The following is a 19,414-nucleotide window of genomic DNA, read 5'->3' as shown; positions in this document are numbered from 1 at the left end:
AATATAAAGGAAGTCTGTTGTTTGTCTGTGTGTATAGTATCTCTACTTTGGGATGGAAAACTCCTTGAGCTCACAGTTTCACTTCCATTTCTCTGTCCCTAATCCTGACCAGGGTGGGTGATGTGAAAAGCGTGACTAAGTTGTGTAAATCTTTCCTTGGATGGAAGATCTAGGATCCTGTTTTCCATCTTTTCTCAAAATTCTAGAGCAAGAATGTTCTCAGGAGAGCAGAGCTATCCCTTGGTAACTTGACTCTCATCTTCATTTATATTACTTCAGTTCAGGGGTTGGGGGTTTCTCCAGCAACCCCTTCCTCTTCCCCCTGAAGAGAATCGTGACCTAACAGGAGGAAGGAAGCAGGAAGGACAGAAAAGAAAAAAGGAAAGGAAGGACTGAGGAACATTTTAAGGAAAGTTCCTCTTTGTTTAGAACACGATTTAAGGTTTGTTGGCTGAAAATTCCCTAACCCATTTAGCTTTGGTTGAAAATAGAACTTAAGTTGGGTGATCTCACATCTGGCTGGTGGGAGGTACTTTGTCAGGTAGCAGAAGAACTGAACTTCAGATGCTCAGAGACTAACTGAAAAGCCTGAGCTGCTTGTTAGCACCAACTTAGCAGTCTTAGGATGAGTGATCATGCTGTGGGTTGGAAAGAACTGTAGCCTCCTTCCTCATTTCATTATGCTTTGTTAAGCCTTGTCAGGATCCCAATGGGCAAAGGGAAAAAAAAGCTTTGTCTGTGGCAAGCAGCTGCTTGTTTTCCCAGAAGGAATAGGCTTTACATACTTTCCAATTTACTGCAAGGTTTTAGGAAGGTGACAGTATTCCTTCTTAAGGCTACTTTCCATTCACTTTGGTTTCTGTTTGCCTCTGAAGCACTGGAAATCTTTTTCTTTTTTGCCTGCTTCTTCCCTCCTGTGCTTCCCCCACTCCCACCTCCTTACCTAATAACTTTTTCTCTCTCTTGTTCTTTTCTGTCCTTCCTACTTCCTCCCCTTCTTATTTGCTTCTTTGCCACTGAGATCTAGAGTCAAATATACTTGTCATGTGTCTAGATCTAAAGTTTTAGGAATATGTTTTGAAGTTAGTTGGTTTGTTAGTTACATTGTCTTTTGTTTTTCTTTGAACAGGTGGTGCTAGAAAAGCCAAATGGCTTTGGTCAGAGTCCCACTACCCTATATAATACTTCATCAGAGGTAGGTAACAGATTTGGTGACTGATACATTTCTATATCCCATTCTGTCTCCAGGAGTAATAATTATTTACGGGAATATACACAATAGAGAAATAAAAAGTAGAAAGTATCCTTTCCTAAACCCACTGCTTGGAAGTATCCATTGTCGGCAGATTGAGATAGGTAAATCCTTCTAGGGCAGTGCCTCTCAACTTTGGTCTCCACTTAAAAGGAGACCATGTCTGAAGCCATTACCAGTGGCTCACACCTGTAATCCTAGCCACTTAGGAACCTGAGATTTGAGGGTCAAGATTCTAAACCAGCCTGGACAGAAAGTCCTTGACATTCTTAGCTCTAATTGCCCAGCCAAAATGCCAGAAGCTGATCTGTAGCTCAATTAGTAGAGCACCACCTTTTTTTTTTTGTGAGGGCATGGGGCTTGAACTCGGCCTGGGCACTGTCCCTGAGCTCTTCACCTCAAGGATACTGCCAAGCCCCACTTCCTGTTTTTCTAGGAGTTAGTTAGGGATAAGAGTTTCAGGTTCTTTTGTGCCCGGGCTAACTTGGAACCTTGATCCTTGGATCTTAGCCTCCTGAGTAGCTAGGATTACAGAGGTGAGTCACTGTAGAGCACCACCTTTTGAACAAAAAAGCTGAGTTTAACTCAACACAAGGCCCAAGTATGCATGTATGCACATAGAGAAGAAGATGCCTGGATCCCTTATCCCTGGAGACTATAATTGTTCTGAGATGTGGGGCCTACCCTGGGCATCAGAACTTTTAAAGTGCTAGGCATAGTGGCTCACAGCTATAATACCTACCTGTGTAGGAGGCAGAGGTAGGGTTGAGTCAAACACTGGCCTGGACCAGGAGTGTGGCCTAATGGTAGAGTGCTTGCCTAGCATGCATAAAACCCTGGTTTCAATTCCTCAGTCCCACATAGACAGAAAAGGCCAGAAGTGGCGCTATGGCTCAACTGTCAGAGCATTAACTTTGAACAAAATGTGTCCAAGGACAGTGCCCAGACCCTGAGTTCAAGCCCCAGGACTGGCAAAAAAAAAAAAAAGCAGAGGACCCTATCTGAATAATAAGCAAAATGCTTGCCTATCTTGAGGCCCTAAATTCAAGTTTCCAGTAATTCTTCCTCCACTCTCCCCCCCAAAAAACCCTCTTCAAATGATTCTAATAATGTCAATATTCTAGAGTATTTTGCTATGTATACATACTCATATTTAAATGTTGTATATACTTGGACACAGTGAGTCATGCCTTCATTCCTAGATATTCAGAATGCAGAGATGGGGAGGAACATGGTTAGAGGTCAACCCAGGCAAAGAACTAACAAGACAGATCTCAACAAATGAAAAGCTGGATGTGTGGTTCATGCCTGTCATCCCAGCTGTTGGAGAAGCATAAGTAAGAAGGTCTAGCTGGGTACCAGTGGCTCCTGCCTGTAATCCTAACTACTCAGGAGGCTGAGATCTGAGGATTGCAGTTTGAAGCCAACCCGGGCACTAAAGAATGTGAAACTTTTATCTACAGTTAACCACTAGAAAACCGGAAGTGGTGCTGTGGCTCAAGGAGTAGAGCACTAGCCTTGAGCTGAAGAGCTCAGGGTGAGCGCCCAGGCCGAGTTCAAGCCCCATGACTGACCAAAAAAAAAAGGTCCATGCTGGTCTGGATGTAAACATAAGACCCTATTTCTAAAACGGAAGCAAAAAGATCTGGGGGTGTGTGGCTTCAGTGGTAGAGTCCCAGCTAATACAAACTTCAGTACCAACAAAAAACACAACACTATGTGTATATCAGGTCAGGAATGTTGGCTTAGTGGTAGAGGGTTTGCTTAATCAAAGTCTTGCGTTCAATTTCTCAGTGACACATAAACAGAAAAAGCTGTGATGCTGGGTTCAAGTGTTAGCCTTGGGCAAAAGAAGCCCAAGGACAGTGCCCAGGCCCTGAGTTCAAGTCCCAGGACCGGCCAAAGAAAAGTGTATATCAAGTATACCATATATACATACATAAATATATGTATAATACAACTTAATACAAATATTTCAAATTCATGGTAGATATATTATTCTTTGCTTATTTTTTATTTGAAGAGTAGTATATTGCAACCTTCTTTTCATGTTAGCATATATAGTCTTGGTCCGTTTTTTTTGTGTTTTTGTTTTTTTTTTTTGCTGGTCCTCTGGCTTGAACTCAAGACCTGGGCAATGTCCTTGAACACTTTTTTTTTGCTCAAGACTGGTGCTCTACCACTTGAGCCACAGCACCACTTCTGGCTCTGTGTATGTGGTTCTTAGGAATCAAACCAAGGGCTTCGTGCATGCTAGGCAAGCACTCGAAGCCACACTCCTGACCTGCTTCATTCTTTTAAATAACTGCATGGTATGTCCTTTCATGACAATACTTTAAAAAAAAACCCAAAACAAACAATTTTTGTTATATAATTTAAAACCGTGGTATTTGTAGTTATATAAGAATATAAGCCCTGTGTGTGGTGGTTCACGCCTGTAACCTAGCTACTCAAAAGGCTGAAATCTGAGGATCAGGGTTCAAAGCCAGCCAGTGCACAAAAGGACCTAAGACTCTTATCTCTAATTAACCTCCAGAAAATGGGAAGGGGGTTTTGGCTCTAGGGTAGGGCAGTAGCCTGGAGCTGAAGAGCTCAAGGACAACGCCCAGGCCCAGGGGTATGGTGGTAGCCTTGAGTTGTAGAGCTCAGGGACCGTGCCTAGGCCGAGTTCAAACCCCATGACCCACCAAAATAAAACAAAACAAAATAAAACAAAAAAATGTAAGGCATGCTTAGAAATACTTTAGAAAAAATCTGTAAGTATGGAAAAGTGAAAGAAAAATCAATATTTAATATTCCCAGAGGAAAAAAATCATAATTTGATGAAACATTTAATTTTTCTTTAATGCAAATATGTATTTACAATATTAAAAGTATACCAAAACCTAGTCTTTCTTTGCATTTGCTTCTGTTTGCCTTTTTGACTTGATGATTTTTTTTTTTTGGCCAGGCCTTGAAGTTTTCAAGGCCTTGAACTCAGGGCCTAAGCTCTGTCCTCAGACTTTCTCAAGGCTAGAGCTCTACACTTGAGCCACAGTACCACTTCTGACTTTTTTCTATGTATGTGGTACATACATGCTAGGCAAGCACTCTACCACTAGGCCAAACTCCTGGCCCTGATTTTGACTTTTAATGCTGAGCATGGAACCCAGGCCATTGCACATATTAAATAGGCTTGAGCTCTGTTGCTGAGCAACACACCCAGCCCCAAGGGTAATTTTTTGGGTTAGGTGTTGTGAACCTTCAAGTGCAGAGTGGAGTGATATCTATCTATCTGTCATAGCACATTACTATCACTGTTTCCCCAAGGGTTTTCGTTGGGTTTTACTAGTTTTTTTCTTTTTCTTCCATTCTCCCTAATGTATTTAATATATGATTTTAAATATGGAAATAAAATATCTTCTGTTTATGTGATGAGCTTGTGTTTCCCAGATTCCCCTACCCCCCCCAATTTTTACCTAATACCATGTTTTTAGGATATATGTTATTGCTTTAAAATCTAGTTTCTCATTCCTCCTTACATGAAAGTTTTAGTGTTTTTAGCTTCATATTGTATCATGTGATGAAGTAGTATTTTCTCTGTGTGTGTGTGTGTGTGTGTGTGTGTGTGTGTTCCCAGCAAATGATAAATTTCACTGAGCTTACCTGAAAAAAACAGTTTCATGAAAAATTCCATGTCTCTTATGGTTATGAGACAAGATAACTTATTAATTCCAGATTTTTAAATGTGGTTCTATCCACTGGCTTTACATGTACAATTTAGATTTTTCTTTTTCCTTGAGTTATCATGTTTGGCAACAAATTCTAATACCACCCGGTAATCTGATTAGCTGCTTTCTTGTTGTAAGCTCAAAGCCCTCCTATATATTATCCTACCACTTGGGAGGCAGCTGGAGGCAGAGCATGGTAAGGAATCTTCCCCCTGCTTTACAGACACAGAAATGGAGAACCACAGGGCCCTATAATAAAGCAACAACTGGGAAGGCATTACTGATTCTGTGCAAGATGGGGAGAGATTCCCCATCAAACACTCAGGGTGTTGCAGACACTCAGGGTATTGGGAGCTATAGCTTCTGCCTTTGCAGAAGAGATGAGGGCAAGACCCTACATGCCAGCTCTGCCCTCATTACCAGCCCACAGTGGGTGTGTCTGAGAGACACCTAGCAGTAACCTCTATGAGATAGATCTTTTTGCATCAAATCAGGTGCCTGCACTCCTTGGGTTCTTTTGATTTAAACACATCCATCTATTAGGCTTTTTTCTACTGATCTTTATACTAAATGTTGACAACAATGCCCTCAGGCTGCTTTTGTTGTGATGGGATTGACATAGTTCCTGCTCTTGAGGAAAGTCTAGGCCAAAGGAAAGCATGTTGTGTGCACTTAGAGCTCTACTAATGGAGGAAAGCAAGATATATACAGAAAGGTAGCATACATGTACCTGCTAAGAAATCATACAGCTGAGTGTCCGAAAATAATGTTCTTAAGACACTACCAAGGGAGAATATAACTCCTAGCTGCTCTCACCTTGTATGATGTTAATTCTTTCATGAATGTGAACCTGGCAAATGGTCTAAGCCTTTGAGATATAGGGATGGGGACCTTCTCTTACCAAGAAAAATGGTGGCTTCACCTTCCCTTCTGTGCTCCGGTTATAGGTGGACATGTATGAAACCCAAGATGTGGAGAGTTTGAAGAAGACTGTGCAGAAACTGCTTGCCAAGCTACAGGAGGCTGAACGACAACAGCAGTCAGACCGTGTGGCTTTTGAGGTAAGATTTAGAATTTGGGGAGAAGGTGCCCCAATGGATGAATTACTGGATACAGGAATCCAATGACTCTGTCCACATGGAATTTATATTTTCCTGACTGGGTATTACCAACTGGAAAGCAAGCCTTAAAAGCCTGGGACATTATAGTATTTGCTGTCCAAGTCTGCCTGTATTTCAAAGATCTGATCTTCATTCTCGATGTCTTAAAATTGAGCAGTAGTACTGGTCTGGGACAGAGATAATTGAGAAGTCCTTTCTGTGTAATTGAGAAGTCCCTTTTGTATGTACCATGATAAGAATCAGGTTCCAAGGCCTCATCAGCAAGAACTAGTGTGGTCATGTTCACTGCTGAATCTCCAGTGTCTGGTACTACACATGATGTGAGGTGGGTTTTTAGAAATGTGGACTGAGTGAGCAGGTAAGTCTATGTTGTGGTAGAAGGGCTGTACCTGCCAGGCACTGGTAGATCACTCCTGCAATCCTAGCTACTCAGGAGGCTGAGATCTAAGAATCATGGTTTGAAGCCAGCAAGAAAGTCCAGATGACTTATCTCCAGTAAACTACTCAGAAAAGGCCAGAAGTTGTGTTGTGTGTGTATCACATAATACAGTGCTAGCCTTGAGTAGAAGAAGCTCAGGGACAGTGCCCAGGCCCTAAGTTCAAGCCCTAGGACTGGCAAAAAAAAAAAAAAAAAAAGTCAGAAAGAGCTGTACCTATAGTCAGAGGGCTTTGTGAGTCCAAGCGACAGGACTGCCCCCCCGCCAAAAAAAAAATATATATATATTTTTTTTCCCCCGCTGGTCCTGGGGCTTGGACTCAGGCCCTAAACACTTATCCTTAGGCTTTCCTCAAGGCTAGCACCCTACCACTTGAGCCACAGCACCACTTGCAGCCTTTTCTGGGCATGTGGGACCAAGGAATCAAACCCAGGGCTTCATGCATGCTAGGCCAGCCAGCACTCTACCACTATGCCATGCTCCCTGCCCTTTCCCCCCCCAAAATACTTTTATGACTGTCTGTAGGGGCTGAGGTTTGGATATGGCTCTATTAATGCTGTGGTCCGGGCATACCTGAACCTGATTGAGATGTTTTTGTACTGTGATAAGACACCTTTGTTTTTAGTTTCTGCTTGTGATGCTGGCCTGTTTTAGGCTAATAGGATTTCTCAACCTCTCCCATTGAATTGGATTTTTTTTTTTATTATTATCTACTTTGCTGAACCTGGGGGTAAGAAGGCCAGGGTCATCAATTACCATGAAAAGAACCTACCATTAAGCTTGGGTTTCCCGTTCTACTGGCTCTTTGCTGTCATGAGGGATTTGCAGAGAACTTGCTGTGAACTAGGCCGGTTTGTAGTGAGACGTGTCCTATCACACACATCATCCTGGGTAGTGCTTTCTTCAACCTGATTCTAACTCTGGGAGGTGCCGACTAGCTGCTGCTCGTGTTTTCCCAGGACTGCCTAGGCCTTCCAGCAGTCCCATGGATTCTCTTTTATCAAATGAGAAACCACTATAGTAACTGGGAAGCAGTGAACCTGGTTGTAGAGTAACTAGGTTGTAGTATTGGCCTTGGCATTCCCTAGCTGTGTGGCCTCAGTCAGTTAACCTTTACTTGCAAAAAGGAGGACATTGGACTAAACCACACACTTTCCATTACTGACCTTATTGAGCTGACACTGCATGTAAGGCCCTTACTATGTGCTGTTCTGGAAATGCAGTAGTGATCAAGGCTGGCCCATCATGAAGCTAATAATCTACTCCAGTGTATCCAAGAGCCTGGGCAAACTTGGCCTAGTGCTATGAGAGAGAAGGGGTGTATGTGTCCTGTGGACCTCCCCAGGCTCCAAAGACTGCTTGATAAGAGGATGTCTGAATGAGAGGCGGAAGATAAGTAGGAATTGGAGAGACTTAAGAAGGAAAAAAGCACTTGTTTTACTTTCTCATTCTAAAATTCTAAAATTCTGCTTCTGTCTTTTCCTAACTGATTTCTTTTTTTTTTTTTTTTTTTTTTTTTGCCAGTCCTGGGCTTGAGCTCAGGGCCTGAGCACTGTCCTTGGACTTTCTCAAGGCTAGAGCTCTACCACTTGAGCCTCAGCACCACTTCCGGCTTTTTTCTATGTATGTGGTACCAAGGAATCGAACCCAGGTCTTCATGCATGCTAGGCAAGCACTTTAACCACTAGGCCAAACTTCTGGCCCCGAACTGATTTCTTATCTGAGAAATGAAATTTTCTTCTTGGTGCTCAGTAGCCCTTTCAGATGCTGTGTTGGCCTTCTTGTGAGGATGAGGAAAAGTTGAATATTTCTTCCCCTGAACTTTTTTTTTTTTAAATGAATCTAGAGATTAAGCCCAGGACCTCCAGTCTTGGCTTTTGAGCTAAGTAGGAAAAGCCACAATGTTGGATGGCACTAGAGGATTTATGGGAATATTGAAGTCTGTCGTCTGAAAACAGGTACTTGTAGATTTCAAGTGCCAATTTCAAGAGCATCTCACTGGCCAGGCACATTGGCTTACAACTGTAATCCTAGCTACTCAGGAGGCTAAGATCTGAGGACCAAGGTTCAAAGGCAACCCAGGGGCTGGGAGTTTGGCCTAGTAATAGAGTGCTTGCCTAGTGTGCACAAAGACCCAGGTTTAATTCCTCGGTACCACATATATAGAAAAAGCCAGAAGTGGTGTTGTGGCTCAAGTGGTAGAGCGCTAACCTTGAGAAAGCCTAAGGGCAGTGCTCAGGCCCTGAGTTCAAGCCCCAGGACTGGCCAAAAAAAAAAAAAAAAGCCAGCCCAGACCATGAGACTCTTATCAACATTTAACAACTAGAAAACTGAAAGTAGTGTGGTGGCTCAAGGGGTAGGGTGGTAGTCTTGAACTGAAGAGATCAGGGACAGTGCCCAGGCCCAGAGTTCAAGCCCCATGAACAACCAAAAAAAAAGAATGTCTCCCTGAAGTATGTCTTCCAGTTAATCTTGGAGATGGAGTTCATCTTCAAAGGGTGAGTTAGTCTCCAGGGTGGGACTGAACAGGGATGGTAAGGGCCTCGTTTCTCCCATTTTGACTCCAGAGCTACTTTATCCATTTTTGCCTTCCCCGTCTCCACTGGACACATGCCCATCCTGTGTTAATAGGTCACACTCAGCCGGTACCAGCGAGAAGCGGAGCAGAGTAATGTGGTCCTTCAGAAAGAGGAGGACAGGGTGGAACAGAAAGAGGCAGAAGTCAGAGAACTGCAGAAGCACTTGCTAGGGATGGAGATGGTAATGGCTGAAGTCTTGCATTTCTATCTGTGGACTCCAGGGCTGGAAGAGGTTCAAGGATTGATTGAAAGGATTGCTAAGGCCCTCCTTTTCAAAGCAGCTCTCCCCAGACCACATGTGCAGCATTGTCACATCCTTTTGAGTATCTTTTAGCCTTTAAAGAATGGGAACATATTTCTCTCATCCAGTTTCAGTCTCCCTTTGTCTAGAATGGAACCCATGTCTACTTTCATTCCATGTTTATACAGATGGCCTTTTGGGCTCTGGTGCCTATTCTTTAGCAGTCACTTGACTTGGTTCCTCAAAGACTGGCCGCCAGAGCTGGCTGGTGGTCTTGCATAATGCAGGGCCAGATTCTCCCAGCAGGCAGCTGGGTGAGGCTGGGAAGTTTCTGTGTGCTGAGGGTGGGAAGGGCTATACCTTAAAGGGGAGGGCACTCATCAAACCAGCTTGGCCTGCTGCTCTTTGGCAGTTGTCCCAGGCTGTTCCAGCCCTATTAGCCATCTTACCCCAAACACAGAAACAATTAACCATCTGCTCATGTAGGTGTCCTTCCCTCTGGCCCACTCAGGAGCAGCAGTCCTTGCTGGCGAAAGTCAGGGAAGGAGAGATGGCCCTCGAGGAACTTCGGACCAAGCACACTGACTGCCAAGCAGAACAAGAAAAGTAAGGGCCATTGCTCACTATGAAGCCGGGGTGCAGGGGGTAGAGGACGAGCTGTGTATGCAGCCTGCAACTCCCACATTGGCCAGGCCTGGGAGGAAGCATTGCTGACGTCAGATCTCCCAACTCTGACTCATAATGTCCTTGCTCTGGGTGGAGACCGGCCTTGAGACATATTGTTGGGAAGGCTGCAGTCTGGGGAGCTTGTCTTCTGTGGAGCAGAAACCTAAAGAAAAGATATTTATGGTTTTACAGCCAAGGTCAAGGGAGACTGGTGAAATCTTATCACAGCCTCATTTCTCCAGTGAACTGACTATAAGCTATCAGAGGGACAGTCATCTCCTGTCTAGTCATGCCAGTGAAAAGATAGGCTGAGCAGCTTCTTAAGGACTTCCAGTTACTCAGAACGGTTCAGAGAGAAACTGACAACTGACAACCACTTTTCCTCAGCATATAAGGGACCACTGGAATCTTCTCTACCTCCAGTGTTAGAGGGTTTTACAAATTCCCTCTGATGAGAGAAAGGGATTGCTTCAGACCAATGCATCTTCAAAAATAGGAAAATTCTGCTATTGGAAACTAATAAATAAATTCTCCTCATATATAGTGATGCCTCTTCTGAGGCAGGAGAATTATAAGTTCAAGACCAGTCTGGGCAACTTAGTAAGACCTTGTCTTAAAACAAGATTTTGATCTGTCTGATTCATAACATCAGTATGGAGGGTCTAATTGCATATAAGCTGGACTTTTTTTTCCCCAACAAACATTATCTGAAGGGCCTTTTAGGGAATTACAAAATTAAGACGCACATTCAATCCAGGGACCAGTGGCTCATGCTTATAATATTCTAGCTACTCAGGAGGCTGAGATATGAGGATTGCAGTTTGGAGCTATGCTGGGCAAGAAAGTCTGTAGACTTATCTCCTGTTAACCACCAGAAAAAAGCTGGAGGTAGAGTTGTGGCTCAGATGGTAGAGCAATAACTTTTGGGCAGAAAAGCTCAGGGACAGTGTCCAGGCCCTGACTTTAAGCCCCAGGATTGGCACAAAAAAAGGAAGAGGAGGAAGAAGAGAAAGTGACACATTTAGAACCTTTCAGGAGGCATTTTCTCTCCTTTAGGACAATGTACATTTTACCTTCCTGGCATTAAAAAAAAATGCAGACATCTTATTTTTTCCCTTCCTTCATGATTTAACTTTGTATCAGAATTATTTTTCCCTCCAAGAATTACTGTAAATTACAGTTAATCCTCTGTATTAACGGGCTCTAAGTTTATGCATTCAGCCAACTTGAAATCCAAAATTTGGGAGAGCAAAAAATTTCAATTCTGACCATGTATATACTTGTCACCATTCCCTAAACAAAGCAGCATAATGACTACTTGCTTATCGTTTACATTGTATTTTATGCAAATACACCATTTTCTGTAAGCAAATGGGGTGTCTTGGAACAATTTCCCCTTGAATTCATTAGAGAGAGTACCTGTGTGTGTGGAGTTTGAATTCAGGGTCTAGGAGCTACCCCTGAACTCTTTTTTTGTTCAAGACTAGTGCTCTACCACTTGAGTCAGAGCTCCACTTCCGGCTTTTTGGGGAGCTATTTGGAGATACCAGTCTCATGGATTTTCCTGCCCAGACTGGCTTTGAACCTCAATTCTCAGATCTCAGCCTCTTGAGTAGCTAGGATTACAGGTGTGAGCCACCTGCACCCACCTTGGGATGGGTCTTTTTAGTACTCCTTCAGTATTGATGGTGCTGAGGGCAGAAGAAGGGAAGGGAGGAACAAAAGACACAAAAGGGATTAGATAATCCCAAAACTAGTCACTGGAATGGCAGTGGATAGCCATCCACTGACTTTATAGATAAAAGGAAAGTAAGAAATGGGGCATTAGAGGGCTAAAGGTGGAGGCTGAGAATGTTCAAATTAAGGAAAGATATGGGTTGCTCAGATTGTGTTGTTCTCCATGCTCAGGACCTGAGTCCTTGGACTTTCTCAAGACTGGCTCTGCCACTTGAGCCACAGCACCACTTCTAGCTTTTTTCTGTGTATGTGGTACTGAGGAATCGAATCCAGGTCTTCGTGCATGCTAGGCAAGCACTCTACCACTAGGGCAAACTCCCAGCCCCCAAGAATATATTTTTTTATTGGAGTTCAGGAGACTGATATCTGAGGATCTTGGAATAAAGCCAGCCGGGGCAGAAAACTCTTATTGCCAATAAACTACTCAGAAAAAGCTAAAAGTGGTGCTGTGGCTCACCACATGGTAGAGTGCTGCTAGCCTTGAGCAAAAAAGCTCAAGACACTGCCCAGATCATGAGTTTAAGACCCAGGACTGGCTTAAAAAAAAATGAATGAGAAAGGCATAGCAAAGTATAGCATTGGGAGCCTTAGAAACCATTGTGTGGAGCAGCTTCAAGGATCTTCAAATCTTATCTCTCAACTGTTAGAAAATCCCTGCCCACAAGCTTGATAGTGGTACAGTAATCCCATTTCTTACTTGAATCATCTGGAGGAAGTTAACTTCCTGAAGGCTTTAATATGGAGGGCTGTTCTTGCCTTTCTGGAGCATCTCTACCTGTTGGTCCTAATTTTAGCCTCTAAAGATGTCCAGAATGACCTAATCCCTTCTGCCTTCCTGAGCCACAGTTTCTCTTCTGGACTAAATGACCTTTGAAGATATTTCTGAGGTGTGTGAGCTAAAAGTACCCCACCACCTGTTCTTCAGTGCACACTGCAGGGGATGCAGGCCAAGGGAATTGCCCTGGGTAGGAACTTTCTAAGCAAAAGGCTCTTTCTGTGAATGAGTAGAGAGGACATCTTTCCTCCTGGTTTCAGCCTTGTGATCTTTATCCTCAGGACCATTACTCTGGAAAAGGAAGTGGCTGGGTTACGAGAGAAGATTCATCACTTAGATGACATGCTCAAGAGCCAGCAGCGCAAAGTCCGGCAAATGATAGAGCAGGTAAACAGGGGCAGATCTTAACCTACCCTAGGCTATTAGTCTAATCTGCATTTTTTGTTTATTTATTCTCCTAGGCAGTTTGGTTTATGTTTATGTGTTCTCATAAGATATTTACAGCTACCAGTTACTAGGATTTGAGTTATTGGGATTGGGATTTGCTTTTGGGTCATTTGGCCTCTGCTTTCTTATTGGAAATGAAGATTGAGTCTCCCTTATACTCTAAAGAAAGAGTGCTAATAAAATGAATAATGCAGTCCCACCCCCCACCCCCCCGTGGCTCATGCCTGTAATCTTAGCTACCTAGGAGGCTAAGATCTAAGGATTACTATTCTTAGCCAGCCCAGGCATGCAAATCCAAAAGTGTGAGACTCTTATCTCCAATTAGCTACTAGAAAACCTGAAGTGGCGCTGTGGTTCAAAGTGGTAGAGCATTAGCCTTGAGTGGAAAAAGCTCAGGAATAGCATCCTGGTCCTAAGTTCAAGCCCCACGAGTGACAAAAAAGAAAAAAAGATAGACTCAATTCTATGTAAAGATCATTAGTTTATGTGCCCCATGTAGATTTCCTGAGTTAACATACCTGAGCTTTAAGGTACAACATTCAGGATATATGCTGAATTGCAAAATTGTTTCCAGAACTTAGGATCCTAAATTGGAAGGGCAGTTCATTTCAGTTCCATTTGCTTTATTTACTGCCATTTCCCTTGCCTAGAGCAAAGTCTATAATATGGTAAGCACTCAAGAAATATTTGCTGAATAAATTATTTGTGTTTTCCATAGCCAGATTGACATGAGCCTTGAATCATCCATTTTGTATTTTAGAGAATGAGGGTATTATTCTCTTCTCACCTCACCTCTTCTCCCATCTCCAGGATAATTAAGAATTTAACCTTGACTAAAATACACTTTTGGAGAAAAGTAATGAAGTTACTTGACAATTGTAGAGCTTCTCCAGAGCTTGGGTGAAGTTTGGTGAGTATGTAATAAGCCACTGGAAAATGAACTCTAATATTGCCTACATCTTTGCAGCTCCAGAATTCAAAAGCTGTGATCCAGTCCAAAGATGCCATCATCCAGGAACTTAAGGAAAAAGTTGCCTATCTGGAGGCAGAGGTTTGTATCCTGGGCAGGCCCAGCAGGGAATACTGGACAAGGAGAGAGAAGTACGGAAGGGGTCTTGTTCCAGTGGAGGGATGTTCAGAAGGGACTATCTGGGATAATTGCTTTGTGGTCAGTTCAGTTGAGCAAACATTTTCTGAGAACCTTCAGGAAGTTGTTTATAGTGATTAAGACCTGCTCTCAGGAAACATAGCAACATGATGTAAGCCACTTGCCAAAGCAAATTCTGACCACATGGCCTTTACAATGAGTGAACTGTGGAGCCTGGCTTTGAAGGAAGAGGAGGCATTCTGTAATTGGAGTGTTTTCCATAGCTACGATGTTGGGCTCAATTAGCTACTGAGTTGTCTTCCTAGTTTAATTTCTGTTTTGTTAAGCAGCTCTTCCTTGTATGTTGACTACCTGAACATAATTTTGCCAGACATTGTGTAAAGACTGCCAACCACTGTGGAGATCCCTGTAAGCCAGGTTCTCATGCCTGTAATCTTAGCTACTCAGAATGCTGAGGTCTGAATTCAGGCAGTTCAAAGCCGACTGGAGCATGAAAGTCTGGGAGAGATTCTTTTTTTTTGGGGGGGGGGTCATGGGGCTTGAATTTGGCCCTACCCCTGAGCCTGGGCACTGTCCCTGAGTTCTTCAGCTCAAGGCTATCACCCTGCTCTTGAGCCAAGCCCTACTTCCCATTTTCTAGAGGTTAATTGGAGATAAAAGTCTGAGGTTCTTTTGTGCATGGGCTGGCTTTGAACCTTGATCCTCAGATCTCAGCCTCTTGAGTAGACAGGATTATAGGCGTAAGCCACCACACCCAGCCTGGAGATTCTTATCTTTAGTTAACCACCAGAAAACTGAAAGTGGCACTATGGCTCAGAGTGGTAGAGCACTAGCCTTGGTAGAGCTCAAGGAGAGCAACCAGGCCCAGAGTACAAGCCCCACAACTGACAAAAAAAAAAATCCTTGTAGAAGGGAAGACGAATGAAAACCAGGATTCTTTATCTGTGTGTGTGTATGGTTTGAACTCATGCCTTACATTTGCTTGGCTTGCTATTTGCCGATGCTTTACCATTAGTGCCACATCTCCAGCTCTGCTTTTTGCTGTTTATTTTGGAGATAGAGTATAACGAACTTTTCTATCTGGACTGGCTTCAAACCACAGTCCTCCAAATCACAGCCTTCTGAGTAGCTAGGGTTACAGACATGAACTACCAGTAGTAGCTACAATTTAGTGTCTCTTAAAGGTGGGCATCTTCTTGTCACCATGTGAGAGATGTGCTACAGGTGCCCAGCTAGGAATGTTTACTTTTAGATTTTGAAGGCAAGTGTTGGAGATGAAATGTACTCATTAAAAAAGCTGCCATTAGGCCAGGAGTTTGGTCTAGTGGTAGAGTGCTTGCCTGGCATACACCAAGACCCAGGTTCAATTCCTTGGTACCATGTACATAGAAAAAAACCAGAAATGGTGCTGAGGCTCAAGTGGTCGAACTTTAGCCTTGAGAAAGTCCAAGGACAGTGCTCAGGCCCTGAGCTCAAGCCCAGGACTGGCAAAAAAAAAAAAAAAAAAAAAGCTGCCAATAGACTAGGAGTTTGGCCTTGTAGTAGAGTGCTTGCCTAGCATGCATGAAGACCTGGGTTTGATTCCTCAGTACCACTTACATAGGTAGGAAAAAAAGCCGGACGTGGTTTTGTGGCTCAAGTAGTGGTAGAGCTGTAGCCTTGGGAAAGCCCCAGGACTGGCAAAAAAAAAAAAAAAAAAGCTGCCAATAGCCCGGTGCTGGCTGGTTCATGCCTATAATTCTAACTATTTAGGAGGCTGAGATTTGAGGATCCCTATTCAAAGCCAATCAAAGCCAACCTGGGCAGAAAAGTCTGTGAGATCTCTTATCTCCAATAAACTACCGAAAAAGCTGGAAGCAGAGCTGTGGTTCAAGTGATAGAATGCTAGCCTTGACCAAAAGAAGCTCAGGGACAGCATTCAGGCCCTGAGTTCAAGCCCTAGAACTGGCCAAAAAAAAGAAAAAAAGAAAATGCTGATCATACTTAACTAGAATAGGATAGCTTATTAGAAAAGGCTAGAATTGGAAAGGGCAAGTGACTATGTCAACTTACAGCAGGAACTGTTTACAGGAAACATACAGTGAGCAGATACAGGAAATGGTTAGTGTTACAGGATTATTGAGCATTCTGTCATGATGGTGGTAAAGGAAGGGGACCCCCTGTGGTAGCATGTGTGATAGAGGTAGAGATGATAGCAATGCCACTGCAGAGTTAGAAAGACCAGAGGAGCTCGCTAAACATAACCCATGGAAACCCATAGAAAGTCCCATTGTAACCTCTAGCTTCTGTTACAGAACTTGGAGATGCACGATCGCATGGAACACCTGATAGAGAAACAGATCAGTCACAGCAACTTTAGCACCCAGACCTGGGCCAAGACAGAGAACTTGGGAAGGTGAGTATGTGTGTATAGAATGGACCTAGACTGGAAAGGAAGGGAAGAAGGAAAGATCCGTGCAAAACATTCAGTGCTAAGGCAGGGACAGGCTCTATAAAATCAATTTTCCTGGGCCAGTAGTGTAGCCTAGTGGTAGAGTGCTTGCCTAGCATGCACAAAGCCCTGGGTTCCATTCCTCAGTACTATATACTAAGAAAAAGCCAGAAGGGGCACTGTGGCTCAAGTGACAGAGTGCTAGCCTTGAGCAAAAAAGTGTTCAAGGACAGTGCCCAGGCCCTGAGTTCAAACCTCAGGACTGGCAAAAAAAAAAAAAAAAAAATTTCCCTCTTAGCCTCTGATCCTGGCTGATCTGCATCAGAACCACAGTCTAAGCTATTTAGCTTGCAGTCTCATACTATAAACCAAAGAGGCAAATTATTTGTCATTTTTTCATATCACACCTTCATATAATTTTACATATTCTTGAGAGGTTCTTCAGTTTCCATGAGATTCACAAAAGGGCTCAAATCTGAGAAGGAAAAATCAACAATCACAGCTATTCCCATTTTATTTGTTTAACTGTCTTTTCTGCCACCAGATAAATGTATTATGTTCCAAATCTTTTTGATGTTTCTGAAAATTACAGTTTCAAAGCACTTAAAACTTGGGTGATCAGCCAACAACAACAAAAAATGTAGGATTTCAGAGGGAAATGTGGAAAGGCCTGGCACTGGTGGCTCATGTCTGTAATCCTAGCTATTCAGGAGGCTGAGATCCAAAGAGCACAGTTCAAAGCCAAGCCTGGACAGGAAAATCCATGAGACTCTTTATCTCCCCCAGACTGGAAGTAGCACTGTGGCTTAAAGTGATAGAGTGCTGGCCTTGAGCAAAAAGGCTCAGGGACAGTGCCCAGGCCCCTGAGTTCAAGCCTCACTATTGACAAAAAAAAAAAAAAAAAAATGTAGAGGAGAGGCTTTCTGAATGAATGGTGGGCAGTAACAAAATACTCGTTGTTTCTAACTTTCTTTCACAGTGTTAGGATATCGAAGCCCCCCACTTCTAAGCCCATGCCTCTTATCCGAGTGGTGGAAACCTGAGCTGTGAGGAGATGGAAGCCACCACTGCTGCTGCCTCTCGCCTGGGAGAAGTCCATTACCCCCGTAGGCTTTTAACACTGACTCTGACTTCCTGATTGTTTCCTGGCTGCACCCTGATCTCAAGACTCACGTGTGCCAGCAGTCCTAAGTTCCTTCCTGTTGTGTTTGCTGGGCAGATGGGTCATGAGTGCCTCCTGTGGTCACCACAGCCCTTTGAACGAAGTAATCCTAGCCAGCAGGGGCCACACAGTGTCCTAGTCCTATTTTTCCCTGTAGCAGAGCCTCCCTTCTGTTCGACACTAGAGTCCAGCTGCCCCAGAAGCCAGTTCTTCCTGGGGTTCTGGCAAGATGACAAGACTTATCTCAGCCCAAAAAGCTGAAAGCACAGAAATCTAGAGTGATTGGAGTGTATCCTAGAAGAATGAAGTTCCTTCTGCAAACATTTCTCAGCTCTTAGCAACAAACTGTTTATCTGCTTGCTCCACCCTCAGCCCATGCTGACCTAGGCCTCCTACTGACACAAAGTGGAGCAATCTGTCCAGGCCTGGTCAGTCACGGAGCTTAAACTTAGAATGGACAACCTTATCTGCCTGCAAACTAGGAATTGTACAATCAGGGAGGAGTTTTGAGCAGGAAGATTTTCTAGGCCATGGACTGATAGGAGTGATTTCTCTCTGCTGTGAAAACTCCAGAATCTCTTCGAGTTTTCCCCTATAGTACACACAAAAAGACCCCTCTTAGTCTTCTTGGTGTAGAGCCTCAAAACTCTTTTCCCAGAATTGCATCACTCCCCAAAAAGCCCTCATCATATTTATTTTGCTAAGTTATTGGTGGTTTTGCTTACATCTCATCATTGATTTAATATCAAAGTTTTAAGCCTTCTCTTGAGGTATTTGGGTTTATTTGAACCTGAGAAATGTGTTCTCACTGGTGTTGTTAGTTCAGAATACTACGGTGATGAATCTTCTTCTGCCTTGCCTCCACCTAGCTGTGCTCCTTTCCTCCTCCATGGTGGCATTTGGGGACTGAATGCATGTGGAGAGAACAGTGATCAGGACTCTTTTGCAGGGAGGGGTAGTTTTTCCCCAAGCTCTCTGAACCTCTTTACTCCATGGTTGGCCTTTATCTTAGCTTTGAATGACCTTGAAGCTTGTCCTATTTTCTCCAGGACTTTCCTGCAGCCTTAAGAAGAAGATAAGCATAAAGAGTGTGTATTATAAGAAACAGAAAATTTAGAAATAAATAGGGATTTAGTCTTTGACTCTACTTGGGCTTATGACTAGAAGCCTTTAGGCCTTAAAATGTGTGTGTGTGTGCGTGTGTGCGTGTGTGCATGTGTGCATGTGTGTGTGTTTGTGTGTGCACGAGAGTGCACTGGGCTCTCTTCCTGACCTTGTTTATAATAGTGTTTTGGGACATCAGACAGGTGCCTCATTTCTAAGATGGGGGGGAGGGAATTGGACCAATGATCTCTTCAGTTCTCATAGTTTGTTTTCTGTAATGTAGTCTTTGTGTAGTGAATTTAATAAATTATGTTAATATGTCCCTTTGACCTCTTGGCCTGATTATCTTTCACTTTGGGGAGGATAGAACAACATAATTTAGTGTCTCTATCTCTTGTTTTTTTCCCCAATACTGAATTTTGAATTCAAGGTCTTGTGCTTTCCTGGCAGTACTCTACCCCTTAGCCCATGCCTTTACAGCTATGCTTTTTGTTGTTGCTGTTGTTGTTGTTGGTGGTGGTGGTGGTGATGGTGAGGCTTGAACTCTGGGCCTGGGGGTTGTCCCTGAGCTCTTCAGCTCAAAGCCAACGCTCTACCACTTGGGTCACAGTGCCACCTCCAGTTTTCTGGTGGTTAATTGGAGA

The 19,414-nt window shown here is 43.5% G+C and overlaps 1 protein-coding gene across 2 annotated transcripts in view; it reads left to right on the top strand.

Moving 5' to 3' along the window:
• Tuft1 (tuftelin 1) overlaps positions 1-19,122 on the top strand; it is a 42,306-nt gene extending 23,184 nt beyond the window's left edge. For both annotated transcript variants that reach the window (XM_090340999.1, XM_090340998.1), the window contains 8 exons: positions 1,130-1,195; positions 5,910-6,023; positions 9,152-9,280; positions 9,852-9,946; positions 12,800-12,905; positions 13,933-14,016; positions 16,368-16,468; positions 17,484-19,122. In XM_090340999.1, coding sequence (XP_090197125.1) covers positions 1,130-1,195; positions 5,910-6,023; positions 9,152-9,280; positions 9,852-9,946; positions 12,800-12,905; positions 13,933-14,016; positions 16,368-16,468; positions 17,484-17,547 — 759 coding nt within the window. In that variant the 3' untranslated portion in view covers positions 17,548-19,122. The remainder of the gene's footprint in view (positions 1-1,129; positions 1,196-5,909; positions 6,024-9,151; positions 9,281-9,851; positions 9,947-12,799; positions 12,906-13,932; positions 14,017-16,367; positions 16,469-17,483) is intronic.
• Positions 19,123-19,414: the final 292 nt, after the last annotated feature.

This window comes from Megascapheus bottae, chromosome 10 (genome assembly GCF_031878675.1).
Source record: "Megascapheus bottae isolate mThoBot1 chromosome 10, mThoBot2.hap1, whole genome shotgun sequence".
NCBI classification, from domain to species: Eukaryota; Metazoa; Chordata; class Mammalia; order Rodentia; family Geomyidae; genus Megascapheus; species Megascapheus bottae.
Note: the sequence above shows the minus strand (reverse complement) of the source record. Positions and strands in the feature narration are given on the sequence as shown.